Raw genomic sequence first — 17,749 nt, 5'->3', positions numbered from 1 at the left:
CAATAAAATGAAATAAAACGTATTTTATTACTGCTAGTTGTCAAAGCAACATTTCTCAATTTGGTTTAACTTATATAACTATATAGTGAATATATACAAAAACAAAAACTATACAGACATTTAAAAAAGCAATAACTAATAAAAAAGACAAAAACATGGCAAAATTACTAAAATTTAAAAATTTAAATTAAAACAGATACAAAAATAAAAAGGCCATTAATGGGTTAATATAGTCAGAGAGAGTGTTGTCATGAAAAAATTAAGTAAATAAATAAATAAAGATATAAAATATTACATCTTATGTAAGAAATATATGATATGACCCATTATGGTTGATAAAAGAGATATTTAGCTGTATTTTACCTTAGCATATCCAAGCATTATCATCCTCACAAGCACAACATTAATGTGTACTCCCAATGATTCATCGTGGTAGATCTCATTCACCTGTAAACACATGATGAAAATTACATTATTATCCCCTAAATTCAACATAATAAAACAACAAAACATTGATCCTGCCACAAAGGGGAAAAGGGATATCAGGCAAAGATAAGTTGCATCATACTCCACCTAGTCAATTATGACAGCTACTGATTTTATCAACTCCAGGGACTGTGAAAACAAATGCTGCTTAATTCCATTTCTGAAACTTCACCATGATTGACAATGAGCAAGAGAAAGCAAAGATTTTTCAACAACAGAATCAAGATAAAGAGAGTGGGAGGAAATGGATCTCAGACCCATAAGAGTGGCTCTCTGAGGCATAGAAGGCGTTTTTAGACAGGACTTGAGGCTACGGTTGGCATGGAAAAGCCTATGAAAGGTTGGTAAATGAAAAGGGCCCAGTGTTTAGCTGGTCATACAGAGGCCTTTTTTTAAAGGTTCAGATGTTTTTCCTTCTCCACCTAGCTAAGAGCCTGCTGTGTGGGGTGCTGCGTTTTAAAGGCACAGTTTTGCTGTTTGAATGCAAGGTGTGATGCTGTACTGAATGACTACATCCTAAATGTACAAATGTTTCATCGAAACCTTCTGGAGCTTAACCTTCTCTTAGCTATTATGGATTAATAAAGACTTGTTTTCACGCGGCTCCTTGCACAATTATGTTATGACCTCAAAACACTTTTTACCACAGTGCATGATTTGTAAACAAATATATTTTGGAGTTTGCATCATTTAACCAGTTCCATATGTTCAGTTTAACTGACTTGTAGCTCAGTAGCTCAGTTGGTACAGAATTGTACTTGTGATGCGGAGAGCTCGGGTACGAACCCTGTGAAAGAGTCATAACACAAGAACTAAAAGTTCAAAATCAAGCTAAAAGGCCATGATTACCTTTTTATGTCGCATTTGCTTTTGTTAACACTATCGGGTAGGTTTAGGGTTTAGTGTAGGTGTACGTTATTGTAAAAAATAATGGAGCATTAAGCATTAAGCGCTACTCACTGGACATTTCAATTCAGAACTGCAGTGATGTGATACGTACAAACTCCTACATAATAAAACGTTGACATATTCACGTTCATCTGTTCCGGAAAAAAAATAAACACGCTATTAGCGCCACTTACTGGACATTTCAGTTGCGACGTTTTGCAAAAATGTTGCCACAGGTACGTTTTTCGAATGAGCCTGGGCTGATATAGTAGATCTCATTAAACGACAAATTAAACCCAATGTACTATTGAAATTTATTTCTGGACATCGTAATGTTATTTTTTCCAAAAATTGTTATTTTATACATATATTGTTACACACATTCCCCCCTCATGACTTTAGTGAACTTTTCCTAAGAAACATATGAATAAACTGGTTGGTTGGTTAATTGACTTGACGATGGGAGTTACATTAAGAGTTTTCTTTCTGTGATGCTGATATAATAAATAATAAAATGATATAACTAATAATTGATATATTAATTGAAAGTGTTGAAATTTTGTTGAAAATGCTTCAAAATATGATTCAACTGTTGTTCTTATCAGATTGACACAAATTGGCCCAGTTAAGCAGTTTTAAGCTTATGATTCTGTAAATAAAAAGTTCAGATTGTCCTGGTCATTTGTATGACAGAGAAGAGAGACAACTTTGGTGGATCTAAATGCACATCTGTGTTGAATTTGTGTCGAGATCTCTTCTCCTAAGCAGAGCATGAACAATCAGAAGGAGGCATAAAGTAGGCATGCTGAAGATCTTTCATACGGTCCCTTTGTTCTGCCATATAGTAACAATTTACAATAAGGTCTCATTGGTTTACATTATTTAAAGCATTAACTAACATGAACAATGAGATATACATTTTTACTGAATTTATTAGCTAACCTCTAAAAATTTTACAGCATTTATTAAACTCCGATAATGTTAGTTAATAAAAATGTTAATGTCAATGTTAGTCAGATACAACTTTTGACTTTAAAGTTTTAGTAAATGTTGAAACTAACATTAACTAACATTCATAAATGCTGTATGTTCATTGTAGTATTAGTAGTATTGTTCATTGCTCGTTCAGGTTCATATGCCAATGTTAACAAATGGAACCATATCATTATAGTGTATATACTTTTTTTTATAAATCCCTAAAACAGCAAACAACAAAAGAACATAAATAAATACAATAAAATTAACTGGAAAAGGTTAATAAACTCTTATGAGTATTACTACAATTTGTTCTGACAGTTCCCTCAAAAATAATCTAGCTAATACTGCAAACAATTTTTCCTCCTACATTATTTTCCACCTTAAAACTGGCAGAAGCTGTCGGGTCTGCCACAAACTCTACACTCAGAAGGGAAAGGTGAGAAAAACAATTATGTTACAGAAAAAAATAACTACTTTTATATGCATGTTTAGACAGCTTTTAAAAGAAGGGGAGGGGCACAGAAATAAAAACTATGCCTCAGCAGATCTGTGTTGCTGTAGTAATTTGTTGTAGGGAGCAGCAAAAATATACCCGTGCAAAATGATTAAATTCTCCATTGGCATATGAACACAGATTGCCTAAACAACTCTCTAAATCAGCAGAGGATGGTTAGTCTCTTACCAACTCCCCCCTCTCTTCATCCCAGCCGCCTCATGCAATTAAACAGAAGCTCTGTTTGATACAGAAAATTGTCCTCTTCAGGCAGCAGGGCTTTAAATAAGCATGCAAGGGGCCTAACCACAGAAGTCTGCATGTGTGAAAGTTGTAGCAATGTTACATTTTTATACAGAGCTTATTACATTCTGAATGCTGGGCCAATCTTAAGTGAGGGTTTTTTAAATATTGTAGTGTACATCTCATCAATGCACAGGTATACAGAGCAGCAGGGACATCTACTGGAGGAAGGACTTCTAAATTTCTCAAAAGCAGCGGTTTAATCTTAAAATGTTATGAGTGTTATAGCCATAGCTATTTTGTAGCTACTTTATTTCTCAGCCACATCCTCAAGTATGCCACATTTGGTCTATGCCTTGTTGTGTGCCACATCAAGATGAAAAAGCATATAAATCCTCCACAAAAGAAAGTACAGCTTTCCTTTGAATATATTGACATTAATTCTTGCAAATTGTTCAAGCAAAATTAAAGGTGGGTTGCTCAACAGTAAAGATGGCTTGATGGTCATGGGACTGAGACAGTTTTGGGCCAGTTGAGGGGCATGTCAGTGAATTTGGGATTGGTATCTGCATGGTAATCACCAGTTTCATTATTTTATTGTTCCATACATTATTTATTTATTTTCAATGTTGTGTGTGTGTATAAATAAATGTATATATATACTGCATATACAGTGAGGAAAATAAGTATTTGAACACCCTGCTATTTTGCAAGTTCTCCCACTTGGAAATCATGGAGGGGTCTGAAATTGTCATCGTAGGTGCATGTCCACTGTGAGAGACATAATCTAAAAAAAAAAATCCAAAAATCACAATATATGATTTTTTAACTATTTATTTGTATGATACAGCTCCAAATAAGTATTTGAACACCTGAGAAAATCAATGTTAATATTTGGTACAGTAGCCTTTGTTTGCAATTACAGAGGTCAAATGTTTCCTGTAGTTTTTCACCAGGTTTGCACACACTGCAGGAGGGATTTTGGCCCACTCCTCCACACAGATCTTCTCTAGATCAGTCAGGTTTCTGGGCTGTCGCTGAGAAACACGGAGTTTGAGCTCCCTCCAAAGATTATCTATTGGGTTTAGGTCTGGAGACTGGCTAGGCCACGCCAGAACCTTGATATGCTTCTTACAGAGCCACTCCTTGGTTATCCTGGCTGTGTGCTTCGGGTCATTGTCATGTTGGAAGACCCAGCCTCGACCCATCTTCAATGCTCTAACTGAGGGAAGGAGATTGTTCCCCAAAATCTCACAATACATGGCCCCGGTCATCCTTCTTCTTCCTCCAAACACGTTTAGTGGAATTATGACCAAAAAGTTCTATTTTGGTCTCATCTGACCACATGACTTTCTCCCATGACTCCTCTGGATCATCCAAATGGTCATTGGCAAACTTAAGACGGGCCTTGACATGTGCTGGTTTAAGCAGGGGAACCTTCCGTGCCATGCATGATTTCAAACCATGACGTCTTAGTGTATTACCAACAGTAACCTTGGAAACGGTGGTCCCAGCTCTTTTCAGGTCATTGACCAGCTCCTCCCGTGTAGTTCTGGGCTGATTTCTCACCTTTCTTAGGATCATTGAGACCCCACGAGGTGAGATCTTGCATGGAGCCCCAGTCCGAGGGAGATTGACAGTCATGTTTAGCTTCTTCCATTTTCTAATGATTGCTCCAACAGTGGACCTTTTTTCACCAAGCTACTTGGCAATTTCCCCGTAGCCCTTTCCAGCCTTGTGGAGGTGTACAATTTTGTCTCTAGTGTCTTTGGACAGCTCTTTGGTCTTGGCCATGTTAGTAGTTGGATTCTTACTGATTGTATGGGGTGTCTTTATGCAGCTAACGACCTCAAACAGGTGCATCTAATTTAGGAAAATAAATGGAGTGGAGGTGGACATTTTAAAGGCAGACTAACAGGTCTTTGAGGGTCAGAATTCTAGCTGATAGACAGGTGTTCAAATACTTATTTGCAGCTGTATCATACAAATAAATTGTTAAAAAATCATATATTGTGATTTCTGGATTTTTTTTTTTTAGATTATGTCTCTCACAGTGGACATGCACCTACGATGACAATTTCAGACCCCTCCATGATTTCCAAGTGGGAGAACTTGCAAAATAGCAGGGTGTTCAAATACTTATTTTCCTCACTGTATATAAATATATATAGGGTGCTGTCACTTTAAGACCTGACGCACAGACACATCATACTGTTTTATATAGCCAATATACTTGTCTTTACGTGCACGCACTTTGGGTGTGAGCACAAAATCTGCGGGAATTAGTAAAATTATGCTGAATACGCGCAATCCCAAATTCAAGCCCTGTAACACCAACAATATTTATCCAGAGCAAATTAATCGAGTGAGTAAACTCTTGTCAACTCGCTGTCGGAGAGATTAGAGAGCGAGAACGCGCAGCTGGAATTGTGTATCCTGCGAAGAGTTTCAGATATTTCAGTATCGTTATGTACTGTATCAAAAAAATCACTTGACTGAACTTAGTTTATTATTTCAGATGCCTTTTTAAAAAAGACTACAATTGAAAATGTATATTATATAAAATTCAACCGGGTTGCCGGGTGTTAATGTCAAGCCCTGTATGTATATGTATGTATATATATAATAATATTGTGTTCTAGCACCCAAAATAAATAAATGAAGTAATGAAGTAATTAAATAGGCAATCCGGTTGAGCCCTGCTAAAGATGATAGGATACTCACAATGTTCATGAGGGTGAGGAGATAGTTTTGCACATGCTCTTTCCCATGAAAACGGACAACAGAATCATCTACTCCAAGCAGCACCTCAATATTGTAGTCATCGTCACCAGCGTGCCTCCGTCTCCTGACTGTCCTTTTGACTTGTTTAGCAATACTGTCCAGCACCCTTGGAACATTCAATTCAGGCTCTGCAAGACAAAATGGTTAGTCTCAAAAAAGCACCTGATCTTAATCATTTGACAACACCAGCATATTAAACATATTAAGGGCATCTTTGCATTACTATGCACTAGCTCCTTGCAAGTTTTATTTTTTCTCTTCTTCTTCACAGAGTGCAAGTGGGTGCCAGCCAAGAACAACAGAAAGCAATCCTAACAAGGGCTCTTCATGATCCAGCATCAATCCAGACTATAAACCAATGTCTTTTAAATCTGTGTGTCTTTTAAACGCTGATGCTAAAATAAATATTCCAAACATCTTGCTCTTTGGCTGGCTCTGGCCTACAGTGTGGGGATTGTAAGGAACATTCCTCGGCTCCTACATCCCGTCATGACACACGCATTCTTGTGTGGCCCAGCTCGCAGAAGAGTAAACACGTCTCTGAGGTTCCAGTTCAAAAAGCACAGGGCTTCCCCTCACGCTCAGACGTGCCGTGTGTCCCTCGCAGGTTCCTTGGTCCACAGCGTCTCTATGCACACCTTCATTCTCCTGAGGGGCTGCCATTCACAAATGGCAAAGCAAGGATAGAACACACATGGCAAACCTGCGTAACCCGCCGGCCCCAATTCTAAAAATGACTTATGATGGCAAATGAGACCATCCAGATCACCAGTGGAAATCTACTATGTCTAGACTGCAAAACTCAAAAAGTGTGTATGGGTCAGGATTTTACAGTATTATTTTGTATGCCATAGTTATGCTTATTAATGTGTGTCATACAATTGTAATATTTGTTTGGTTATGATTTATTGCAAACATATTTATTAACAGGCTTATGTTATGTCATTAATGAGATGTCATGTCTATATTAAAGAAAGCAGTTTGTACTATTTGTGGGCAGATTATAACCTTCTTAATATCCTCAGGTTTTACCAGGCCTCACAATGAAAACAGCTTAATAAACATACTAAATGTCTTAAAGTCTCCCTGTAGTCAGTAATTGTATCCCTTTAAACTCATCTTTGACCACCAAAATGAAAAAAAAATTCTTCATGCCTTAAAATAGCTTGAATGTAACTCTACACCCTTAGTATACGTGGATTCATGAATATGCAAGTTAGCCCCGCCTCCAATCACTCACACCAGCTCAGAGACCCACTCGAGTTTCCTCAAGTTACTGTAGTAAACACTGCACAAAGGTATCGCTCTTTACAACGTCAGGACACATAACGGTAATTAATATGATTAGCCTTTTGCTTGACTACGTTATCAAACGTGCTGCTAATGTTACACACACCATTTTCCCATTCGCCATCTCCGTCTGCCTTCTAAAAATCGGCATCCTTAGAAATGCTTTGAACATCATAGAACTTCAGTGGAGAAAGGCACTCGTTCACTGCACATTTAAATATTTTACCGTCATCGTTTAAAAAAAAAAATAATAATTCCAGCCAGGGCCAGCATTTTTGATAATTTTCACAAAACATTCATGGACCCCAGAATATTTGGTTGTAAATATCTGAACATGCAATATATCAAAAGAAAGAACAGACCCTCTGCTTTAAAAAAAAAAACTGTTTTATTCTAGCTTCATGCACTCTTTTTCTATTAACACTTGAATATGGGTAAGTTTCATAAAATAGCTACATTTTGAGCAAAAAGTTGAGAAAAAACACACTTTTGTCAAAGACTACATCTGAATCGGATTCAGAACAATGATCAAAACATATAGATCATATAGATCGAGTCCATCAACACCCCTAAAGCTTCACAATCCTATAGCTTGTCCTGGGCCAACATTTCATTCAGTAACATTAGGCAGTTTTGATTTAGGGTAAACGTACCTATTAAGCTCAAGTACCCATTAAGCACACTACCATCTTGGAGCTCAGATTATAAAAAGAAACAGCAATGTATTATCCTATTTGATGTATTAACCAATTGATGTGTTTGTTACTATATACCTCCTGTAATTTTAAACCAATCAGACCATTGCACACTGAGATATGTGTATCCATGTGTTCACACTGTCTGGTGGCTATTTTGAAAGCTGTCTGAAAACTTTCACCAGAAGAGGAGCCCCTCAAATGTGCATTTTTTAGAAAGAAAGAGTTGTAAAATAACTTTACATTTTCCGTCGGTCTTAGTACACGATGTAACTACAGAAGAGTCAAGTTTTAAAAAGGAAAAATATCAAAACTCTTTGGTCATTTTTTTTAGAGAGATGCTAATGGTCTTGTCCGGTTCAATTCATTATGCTAAGCTATGCTAAAAGTGGTACCGCCAGACCCGGAGATCGGCTGAATGGATTCGAAAACGGTAAAACTCAACTCTTTAACTCTGGGGGAGTTGTAAAATGAGCCTATTTCCAAAAAAAGTGGAGTATCCCTTTAAGGAGCACATTGGTTTGGTTTGTTATTTGATTTTTCAATATCTGTTACTTAGCTGAACGTGGACTAGTCTAGATGTTGTAATGAGTTTGAATGACACGTCACTATGAATAGGATAGGCTACCTGATCAAATTGAATGCCTTGTTGCTTGATTTTAGTGTTCTGTTTTTTTTTTGTGATTGACTCTATACCTTCAAATAAAACTTTTTTCAATTATTCCTTAAAAAGGTTGTTTAAAATAAACAAGAATTTCTAATAAAACTTGTTGTGAGCTTATTGGGAACAGGGGTGTGCTTAAAGGGTACAAAACGTACCCATTAAGCACAGCCAGACTTTTTATATTTAATGATGTACATCTTAATTGAAATACTTTTGTCATTTAAAATAAAATGAAATATTATAGTGTGAGAGATTAATATTTTATTTTAAAATAACTTCTTGTACTAAAACCAATATCTTGTGCACTAAAAATGTCTCAATGTAGATTTTGGTGAGCTTAATAGGTACGTTTACCCTATATGCTGTTTAATGTTGATGATTGCGTTATTTTAAATATGCATATGATTACATGAGATCACTTGTTTCGATCAGATTCAATACACTTTCAGAACATGTGTCATAGCGCCTCCTAACATGTAACAGTGAGTTCATAAAAGAATAAAGAGCTGCTTCATCGTTGACTCACAATGTCTTCTACATTTGTTTTGTTTCATATTAAGTAAATATCACCTCATCCAGCTGTCTTTTTATTTGTAGTATCCCGTTGCGTTGTGAGAAAATGATACAAATGATTCAGTGCACGAGTAAAATGTCTGAATCAATCAAACTAAATTGCAAACAATTTTTAGACCTTCTTGCAAAAGCATTTGACCAAGAGATTCATTCACGAATCTGCCATTGCTAGTTCACATTCTGAACAGATAGAAAATGCACAAAAAAAAAATGCTGAAATATATTATCAGGGTAAATGACTCTGAGGATGGTATACGTTAATCTCTCCATCATCAGACAAGGATTTATCAGCTATATTTATCAGACAAGGATTTATCTAGCGACACCCCTAATTAGGGGACAGAAAATATCATTACCTCTGTAAAACAACAACAGTAGACCAAGTAAGGTCCCCACCATGACAGAAAAAACAAATGTGTGTTTGTGTTCCCCTCAACTCGATCTCATTTCGATTCTTCAATTGTAAAACATGAGTGGGTTTGCCTTGCCAGCCACGCTCTGCACAATAAAAATTCAGGAGGTGGCAGACTGCTGTGGAGGAGAAACTGGATGCATACATGGCATATGTGACCCTGGATCACAGAACCAGTCATAAGTCGCACGTATACATTGTATGGGTCAAAATTATAGATTTTTCTTTTATGCCAAAAATCATTACGATATTAAGTAAAGATCATGTTCCATGAAGATATTTTGTGCATTCCTAGCGTAAATATATAAAACATTTATTTTTGTGAGTGAATGCAGCACAATCGTGAACATAAATGGACAACTTTAAAGTCGATTTTCTCAATGTTTCGATTTTTTTGCACCCTCAGATTCCAGATTTTCAAATAGTTTTATCTCGGCCAAATATTGTCCTATCCTAACAAACCATACATCAATGGAAAGCTTATTTATTCTGCTTTCAGGTGATGTATACATCTCAATTTAAAAAAATTGACCCATGTGACTGGTTTTGTAGTCCAGGGTCACATATTTTAAAATGATGGCACAAAGAAACATTTGGAAGATCATGAGCCTCGGTTTAACTCGTTTTAAATTATTTTGATTTTACATTATTATCAGATGTGCTCACCATATTTTAGAGTGCTGAAAATTACATTAAAATTACATTCATTTTGTTCTCAGAGAAAAAGTCTACACGGGTGTCTACTTAAAATAGAAAGATTCTACATAAAAGCACTATTTTGCATGATTACATAATAATGAATGTAAAAAATGTGCACGCTGTCATGATGAAAGCATTCTTAATGGGACAAAATGAACAAATTGAGTTGACAGTTACAGAGCCCCTTTATCATCATGAAATCCGCTTACTCTGAAATTATTTGATAAACAAATTGGGCATGCTAAAACCATCTATGAATCCAATTACTGTTTTATTCAATGATGTAAAAGGGATCTATGCAGTGTCTCTCGACAAGAGCAGTGTGATTGGATTTCGCTTTTTTTTCCCCTATTTTATCTTGGTTTCGAAAATAGATCCCTCTGCTCTACTTACAGAAAACTTGTGTGAGGATTAACGACCATATCTTTGATGGGTGAAGGTGGTGTTTCTTCCCTGGAAGTATAAAGAATTAGCAGGCAACAGTGTGCTAATAACAAACAGCATCAGGATCAAAAGATTCTGCAGGAGGCAGTTTTGATGGAATTCTTCCACGTGGGCTCAAGTATAACACCACTAGCTGTGATCTAATGTGCCGGGAGCTACTTTAACTCTTTATTAGGACATAAGAGAACTCTTGTAAAAGAGAGCAGCTGAGTTAGCAAATGCCGGCCTCCTAAAGCTGGAGTATGGTGTAGTTACTGTACATCATCAACATTCTCGGCCTTATTTGAGGCAGTCAGGTGATCTTTCATTTTTAATTACAACTCTTAAGTATCTTATTGTGAGCTTAATAAATGATCTTTTTCTGTTTGTTCAAAGGGTCTCTTCTTGTACATTTCTCTGTATATCTCAGTAAAGTTCTCTGAGGACGTCAGAGAAAACAGAATCAACTTTTTAGCTATTAAACACACTGAATCCATTAAGATGGGAGAGAAAAAATGTTTTCTATATCCCAAAGAGACTTGATGTTATCTGTGATCTCTGGTGTCAATTCTCATTTTCTTCCACAGTGAAAGCAGGTATGAAGCAATCAGTTTTAATTATTATCCCATTCATGTCACCCAGCCTGCAGCTCACAATCAACATACTGAATATTAAGAAATTATATTGTATGAAATTAATACTTACTAAAACACATGCAGCTGGCCTCACACGTTTAGTCTCCGGCAGAAAATGTATAATTTGACAGCATAATTAATGCACAATAGATTACTCTCTAAAAAGGCTTTGAAGTATAGTTACATTTTAAAGTAGTTTAAACAAGACATATTCAGCTTTTGTAAATATATTTAAAAAAATCTTTTCAATGTTTAAATCAGTTTTAATCCTTTTGAAATAAGTCTCTTTTGTTCACCAAAGCTGCATTTATATGATAAAAAATACAGTGAATACAGTAATAGTGTGAAATATTAATATAAACTTGTATTAATATATTTTCTATATGAATATATTTTAAATTGTAATTTATTCCTGTGATGACAAAGCTGAATTTTTAGCATCATAACTCCAGTCTTTAGTAGATACATTTACATGGACACCTTTTGTTTTAATCATAATTAATTCAGATTGATGAATCCGAACACAGTGTTTACATGAACGCTAAATAAAAGTGATCAGGTTGATGTGCACACTGCATGAATACACAGAGTTTCCCGCTGTTTTCACATACTAACCATTCTCCTACATTGTTTCTTTCCTTTGTTTTAAAGAGCAGACAAAAATTGAGAGGGGATCAGGCCTTTTTCCCAAAACTGTGAAATAGCCTCCCACTGTGTGTTAGAACAGCTCAAACACTTTCTGATTTTAAATCTAAGCTAAAAACTCCCTGGCTGTATATGTATCATAGATTAATATCATCTCCTGTATTGTTTTGTTTTTGTTTTGAATGTTGTTATGTTTGTATCAATGTAAAGCACTTTGATCAACTCTTGTTGTAAACTGTGCTCTAGAAATAAATTTGACATTGACATAGTTGACACTAGTCTGGTTACAATTAGATCATTAGGGTCCATGTAAACTCAAGAAACATTTCTTATTATCAATGCTTAAAAAACAATTGTGCTGCTTAATAATTTTTTATTTTTTTATTTTTTTTAAAGGAAATTGTGGTAACATTTTTTTCAGGATTCTTTGATGAATCATAATTGATTAGCATTTTTTCTTTTTTTGTGCCTAGAGGTTATGACTGCATTTATTTTACATAAAATCTTGGTATTACTTTACAGTAAGGTCCCATTAGTTAAAGGGGTAATTGATTATCATTTCACTTTTATTAAATTTAGTTAGTGTGTAATGTTGGTGTTTGAGCATAAACAACATCTGCAAAGTTACAACTCTTAAAGTTCAATGCAAAGGGAGATATTTTCTTTTACAGAAATTGATTTTTAAGGACTACAACAAACGGCTGGTATGGACTTTACAACAGCACTTTTGCTCTTATGATACTGTTTAAGTGTATTATGCTTTTTATTAAAATCAGAAGTGTACTCAAGCTGTCATGACAGGCTTTCAAACATCTTTGAAACTGATAGGACATATGACAGCTATCACCAATGCCTCAAAACACAATGGCCCTCATTTATCAAAAGTGCGTACACCAAATTTCCAGCGTACACCTGGCGTACACCCAAAACCACGTTGACTTTGAGATTTATCAATATGGACGTTGGCGTACGGCACGCTCAAATCCTACGCCAGCTCAGGAGGTGGTGTACGCACGTTTTGAGTGCGGGAATGCGCAAAAAAACAATTCCTAACACCACAAAACGCACTGACAAACTAAAAGATATAATATATTATGACCCACTGTAAAAAAACAACATCATAGTAATTATAAACTTCAGTGTTTATTTTTGTGCAACATGGACTTCAATGTTTAATTTGTGTGACTTTACCAAAGCATTTGAATTGTAGGCATATGTATTCCTTAAGTTGCGAGCCTGTGCGCTTTACCTGACGTTTCAAGCCTTGTTTATACTTTCGCCTGGCTCCGCAGCGCGAGTCTCCGCAGACTGCGCGCGCACCTCCCCAAACGGACGAGGCGTTTATACTCGACGCGCTCGCCGTTGTACTATTCTTTGAAACGATGGTTAGGCCAGGGTTAGGCCCGGCAGGTATGCACGGACTGGGTTTAGTAATGAAAGGCTTTCAATGACCAAAAAAATAATTCAGACTGACAAAATAATAAAAATGCCATTCTTCTTCTTTTAAATAATAATAATAATAATAATACAAATAATAATAACGACATTCTTCTTCTAAATAACAATAAGCGTCATTAATAATAAAAATCTAGAAATCAATTTTGTTTCTTTCCACTTCCCTGGTTTCGCTTTCTCTTTCTCAAAGAAGTTTCTCTTCTTTGCCGTCTTCCGTGTGTCCATGGCGTAAAATGAGGGCGTGGGGGAAGCGGAGACTTGAATATATAGGGGCGTGTTATTCTAATGACGATCGATTTCAGCCGCGGCATTTATCAAGGGCAGGTGTTGCGTACACCAGAATTTCAAAGGTACGCACAGCTTCATAAATCAGGCGATGAGAGGAGTGTAAGCATAATCTTACGCCAATATATACGCCCGTTTCTACGCAAGATTGATAAATGAGGGCCAATATCCTTGAAAGTCAGGAGGGGAAAGAGGAGAGCACTTGTATTAAACCTGTCATGCTTAAATATTGTTGTTTATGCTGTAAATATAATATAAAAACAGTTGGTGTCATTGGGTTCAGCTCTCAAAGGCCTTCTGTCAACCTAGCACATAGCACCGTGAAAGTAAACGAATGAACGTCTATAATTCATTCATGAGGATGAAAACCTCATGTAGTGTGCTATCCACTCCAAATACTGCCCATTACGCTGCACTGAATTCAGAAAGCTTCCCCCCTCAGAGAGAGAGGGGGGGGGGGGGGGACAGGGAGAGGGAGGGGGGGGGGGATGGGGGGGTGCGGGAGAGGGAGGCAAGTCAAAACAAAAACAGATGTGGCCACATTGATGAAAATGCAGATAGAACATAATTTTAAGCCTTGAATAAGTTAAGCCAGGTGCATTGAAAAAGTACAATTATTGCTGGAAAGCAAGTGAAAAACGTTACAAAATGTCATTAGGAGCTGTACGTGATAAACATTAGTCCATTAACTCCAGGATAACATTTACAACAGTCCATTTACATTCACAAATACCTTTCAATAAAGTAAACCAGCTGATAACAGCACAAATGCAAAGTCTTCCTGCCTTGCAGGTGGTTTTTACTCATTTAAAACTGCATAAAAGCCAGAAGCTATATAAGCAGGGGCATGAAAAGAAACTTACTGCATAATATATCCACATTAGTGTCTCAAAAGGAATACATTCTTGGACGATAACTTCAGTCACTGAGCATGATTCTCTGCCAGCTCTTGAAGATTTCCCTCTTTTCTTTTATTTCTGTTAATAAATTACTTATGGAATAAAATACGCAATGGTTATGACATCATTCTACAGGCCAAGAATTCAAAGAATTCTGTCTATTTGCTGGTATCTAATTCCAGCAAAGCTAAAGAGACAGGAAAGAAGAAGGACATTGTGGGATGGTACTAAAACCAGATCTGTTTCACTGCCAGATGGCATAGCACAGGGGTGATTCAATGGGACAGAGACTCACAGAGTAACTTCCCAACTCTAATGACACATTCAAATGTTGTGAAACTGCTTTCAAGGTTGTCCTCGACTTGACACACTTCAGAGCCAAGACTTTAGGATAATTATAACAATGGCTCATGGAAAAAATGTATCAACTATTACAAATTATTTTCAAAAGGGAATATGGAAAGAACAGTGCCTGAATAATTCATTTCACAGAACAATTCATTTGAGAGGTAAATTGCACCACACATTTGACACAATATTCTCCTTTTGACTGACTGGAGATGAACTTCGAAAAGAAAAGGGTCACCGAAGGAGAATTGGAGGGCTGCACATATATCTCTGTCTATCTGACAAAAAAGCCAAACTTGGCATAAGAAGTTCTGTTTAGTGGTTCCATTTCAAACTTGTTTAAAAGTTGTGCATATCGCTGAACAAGAGCAATAGCAGATATTCATGAGCTTGTTTTTTAAAAACTTTATCAGAATTCATTGTGTCTCTTTTAGCTTAACAAACTTGAGTAGCTCCTCAGCTGAGAAGTCCATTTCCAATTATGCAGGGTTGAATTAAACATTAATATTTCATTACAAAAAAAATGCTTTACCCAAGAATAAAAGATGGACGCATGCAATTCTTTCTTTGACTCAAGGATCAGAATCGTTCATGGTACAAACCTTCAAGGAGAATTATGGAAACCAAAAACCATATTCATTCACTCTCACCATACAGTATTATAATATAAGCAGGTATATGTTTCCGGTTTTCTGCTCCAAAGCATTTACTTTTAAAAAATGTGAGTGCCCCAGACAAGATCAGCTTTATATCCTCTTTTAAACATGGTTGTAGGATATTCAAACCGAATAGTATACATCTGAAGTTGGCCTAAAGGTATGCTGAAATTTACACTTATTAAAGACTTATTTATTCTAAGACTACTTATTATGTCTGCCGTATTTGTGTTATGCAAATGAAGTTCTGCAACTGGCAATAGTTGTCTCAACAGGCTCTGGGTTCTCTTAGCCATGCCATTTTACATCTTAACACATCATACAGGACCAGAATGTAAAGCTAGAAGACCCGTTTCATTCTTTGATGGACCACAATATTTTCATGACAGACTCATCTCATCCCCTTTTGGTTGTTGTCATGTAGCGTGTTGTCGAGAGGCTTGAGAGAAGCTTAGGAAGGCTCAGTACAAAGGAGTGTTTTTCAAAATGCCAGTTGTGGTTTATTTTTGAAGCAGCATTTCTTAATGTGCAGTCCACAAAGTACAACAAAAAAAAAAAAAAAAAAAAAAACCCTTAACAACTTGATGCAACAGATACTGGTGCTAAAAAACAAACAAAAGAAAAATGCTGTGAGCAGCAAAACTGGCACTGAACAATGCCTAGTGGCACATCCACAAAATATCAATATGTCTCACCTCAGACAGGTACAAACGTTTGCACAGTATATACAAGAGGCAACCTCTCAAACATGCTCAGACAATGGTTTAAATATACAGGTTTCCCGCCAAACACTAGTGGGACGAACCATTGTCACGGGGTGGAACTTTTCCCCGTGACACTCAACACTCAATTACACAGCAAAACATTGGCACCTAAATAATCAAGAACTCAGGAACTATTATATCTCAGGAACTATATAATCAAGAACTATTATGCAAAAATCATAATACAAACATGCATAACATACAAACACAAATTCAAACATTTAACACCTCATTGCTCTTATGTCTCTTTCCCTCTTAACAAAATGGTACTTTCTGGCTAGCACTAGGCTGGCACTCTAGTGATGATGTCATTAACCTAGTTCATCATCACAGTTGTTTATTTTGTATTTTGTAAGATTTAACAGTGCTAGATACAGTGCTAGATAAGCAAGAACATAAAAATTCCCCCAGTCTAAAAGCCTAAACAATGTTTCCTTGTGAACATGAGAATGACGCTTAATAACATAATGTTGCTTCAATCAATTACTTTGCTAAGATCCCTGATCAAGACATTTCCAATAGTCTCATGATGAAAACTCTGGCAATTGCACATAGACGCCAACAGTTTGCTTATCAGCTAAACTACAAAGTGTTTTCTAAGATGATGCCATCCGCCTCCAGGCAAATGCAAATATCATCTTCTATGACTTTGTTTATACCAGTTAATAGTCTAAGAACTTCCTACTCAGAAGTGCTAGTGCAAATCTGAAGTGTTTATGTGTCTTCACGATCAAGACGCTAGCTATTTAAAGCTCAAGCTATTTAGTCCAATGAAAAGGCACTTTAAAGGCCTTTTATTCTTGTTATGGGAAAATATTTATGTTGAAGTCTTTGACAGCACAATGGAAGAGGAGGGGACTTTGGATTGGCTCTTTCAGGGATGCAATTACTCACAATTTAGGCCCTTGTGTTCACTATGTTACCACATAGCTTTACTCTGATCCTTAATGTGTCAGAGAAGCCAACTGTCCTTGCTTCTGGAGCTTTCACTTAGTGAACCCAATGTCTACAGCACTGCACAACAGATGGGCAGCAAGCTTTAGAAGTAAATCTGCACTAATATCCACAATACTAGCTATCCTTGTTCTCTCTTTCAGCCAAATGAAACACCTGAAACTATGGGGAGGGGGGGGGGGGGGGGGGGTTGGGGGAATAGAACAATTTTTTTTTTTTTTTAAAGACTAATAAATTCTTGCCCACAACAAATTCCTGGAGCCACTGGGCCGAAAGGCAACACCAAATATGCTTTTAATGCTCAAAATAAGCCATATTGTAATGTTATATTTTTAAGTATTTGAATGGTCACACAATTTGTGTACAATTTTAAAGAGCTAATTCATTTGTTAACTTAATGTTTACAAACTGTTTGAATTTTGAACACAAGATAAGTAAAAGTAAAGTACAAAAGTAATTGCTTTTCCTGTAGAATATCAT

At 36.4% G+C, this 17,749-nt stretch overlaps 1 protein-coding gene across 2 annotated transcripts in view; it reads right to left on the bottom strand.

Moving 5' to 3' along the window:
* Nucleotides 1–17,749, bottom strand: part of adamts3 (ADAM metallopeptidase with thrombospondin type 1 motif, 3) — a 164,201-nt gene that overhangs the window by 101,455 nt on the left and 44,997 nt on the right. For both annotated transcript variants that reach the window (XM_084114139.1, XM_084114140.1), the window contains exons 5-6: nt 5,813–6,000; nt 364–447 (exon numbers count right to left, since the gene is read on the bottom strand). In XM_084114139.1, the coding sequence (XP_083970265.1) occupies nt 364–447; nt 5,813–6,000 (272 nt within the window). The remainder of the gene's footprint in view (nt 1–363; nt 448–5,812; nt 6,001–17,749) is intronic.

Source organism: Abramis brama (genome assembly GCF_963993115.1).
Source record: "Abramis brama genome assembly, chromosome: 5".
Taxonomy (NCBI): Eukaryota; Metazoa; Chordata; class Actinopteri; order Cypriniformes; family Leuciscidae; genus Abramis; species Abramis brama.
This window is presented reverse-complemented; position numbering and strand designations above follow the sequence as displayed.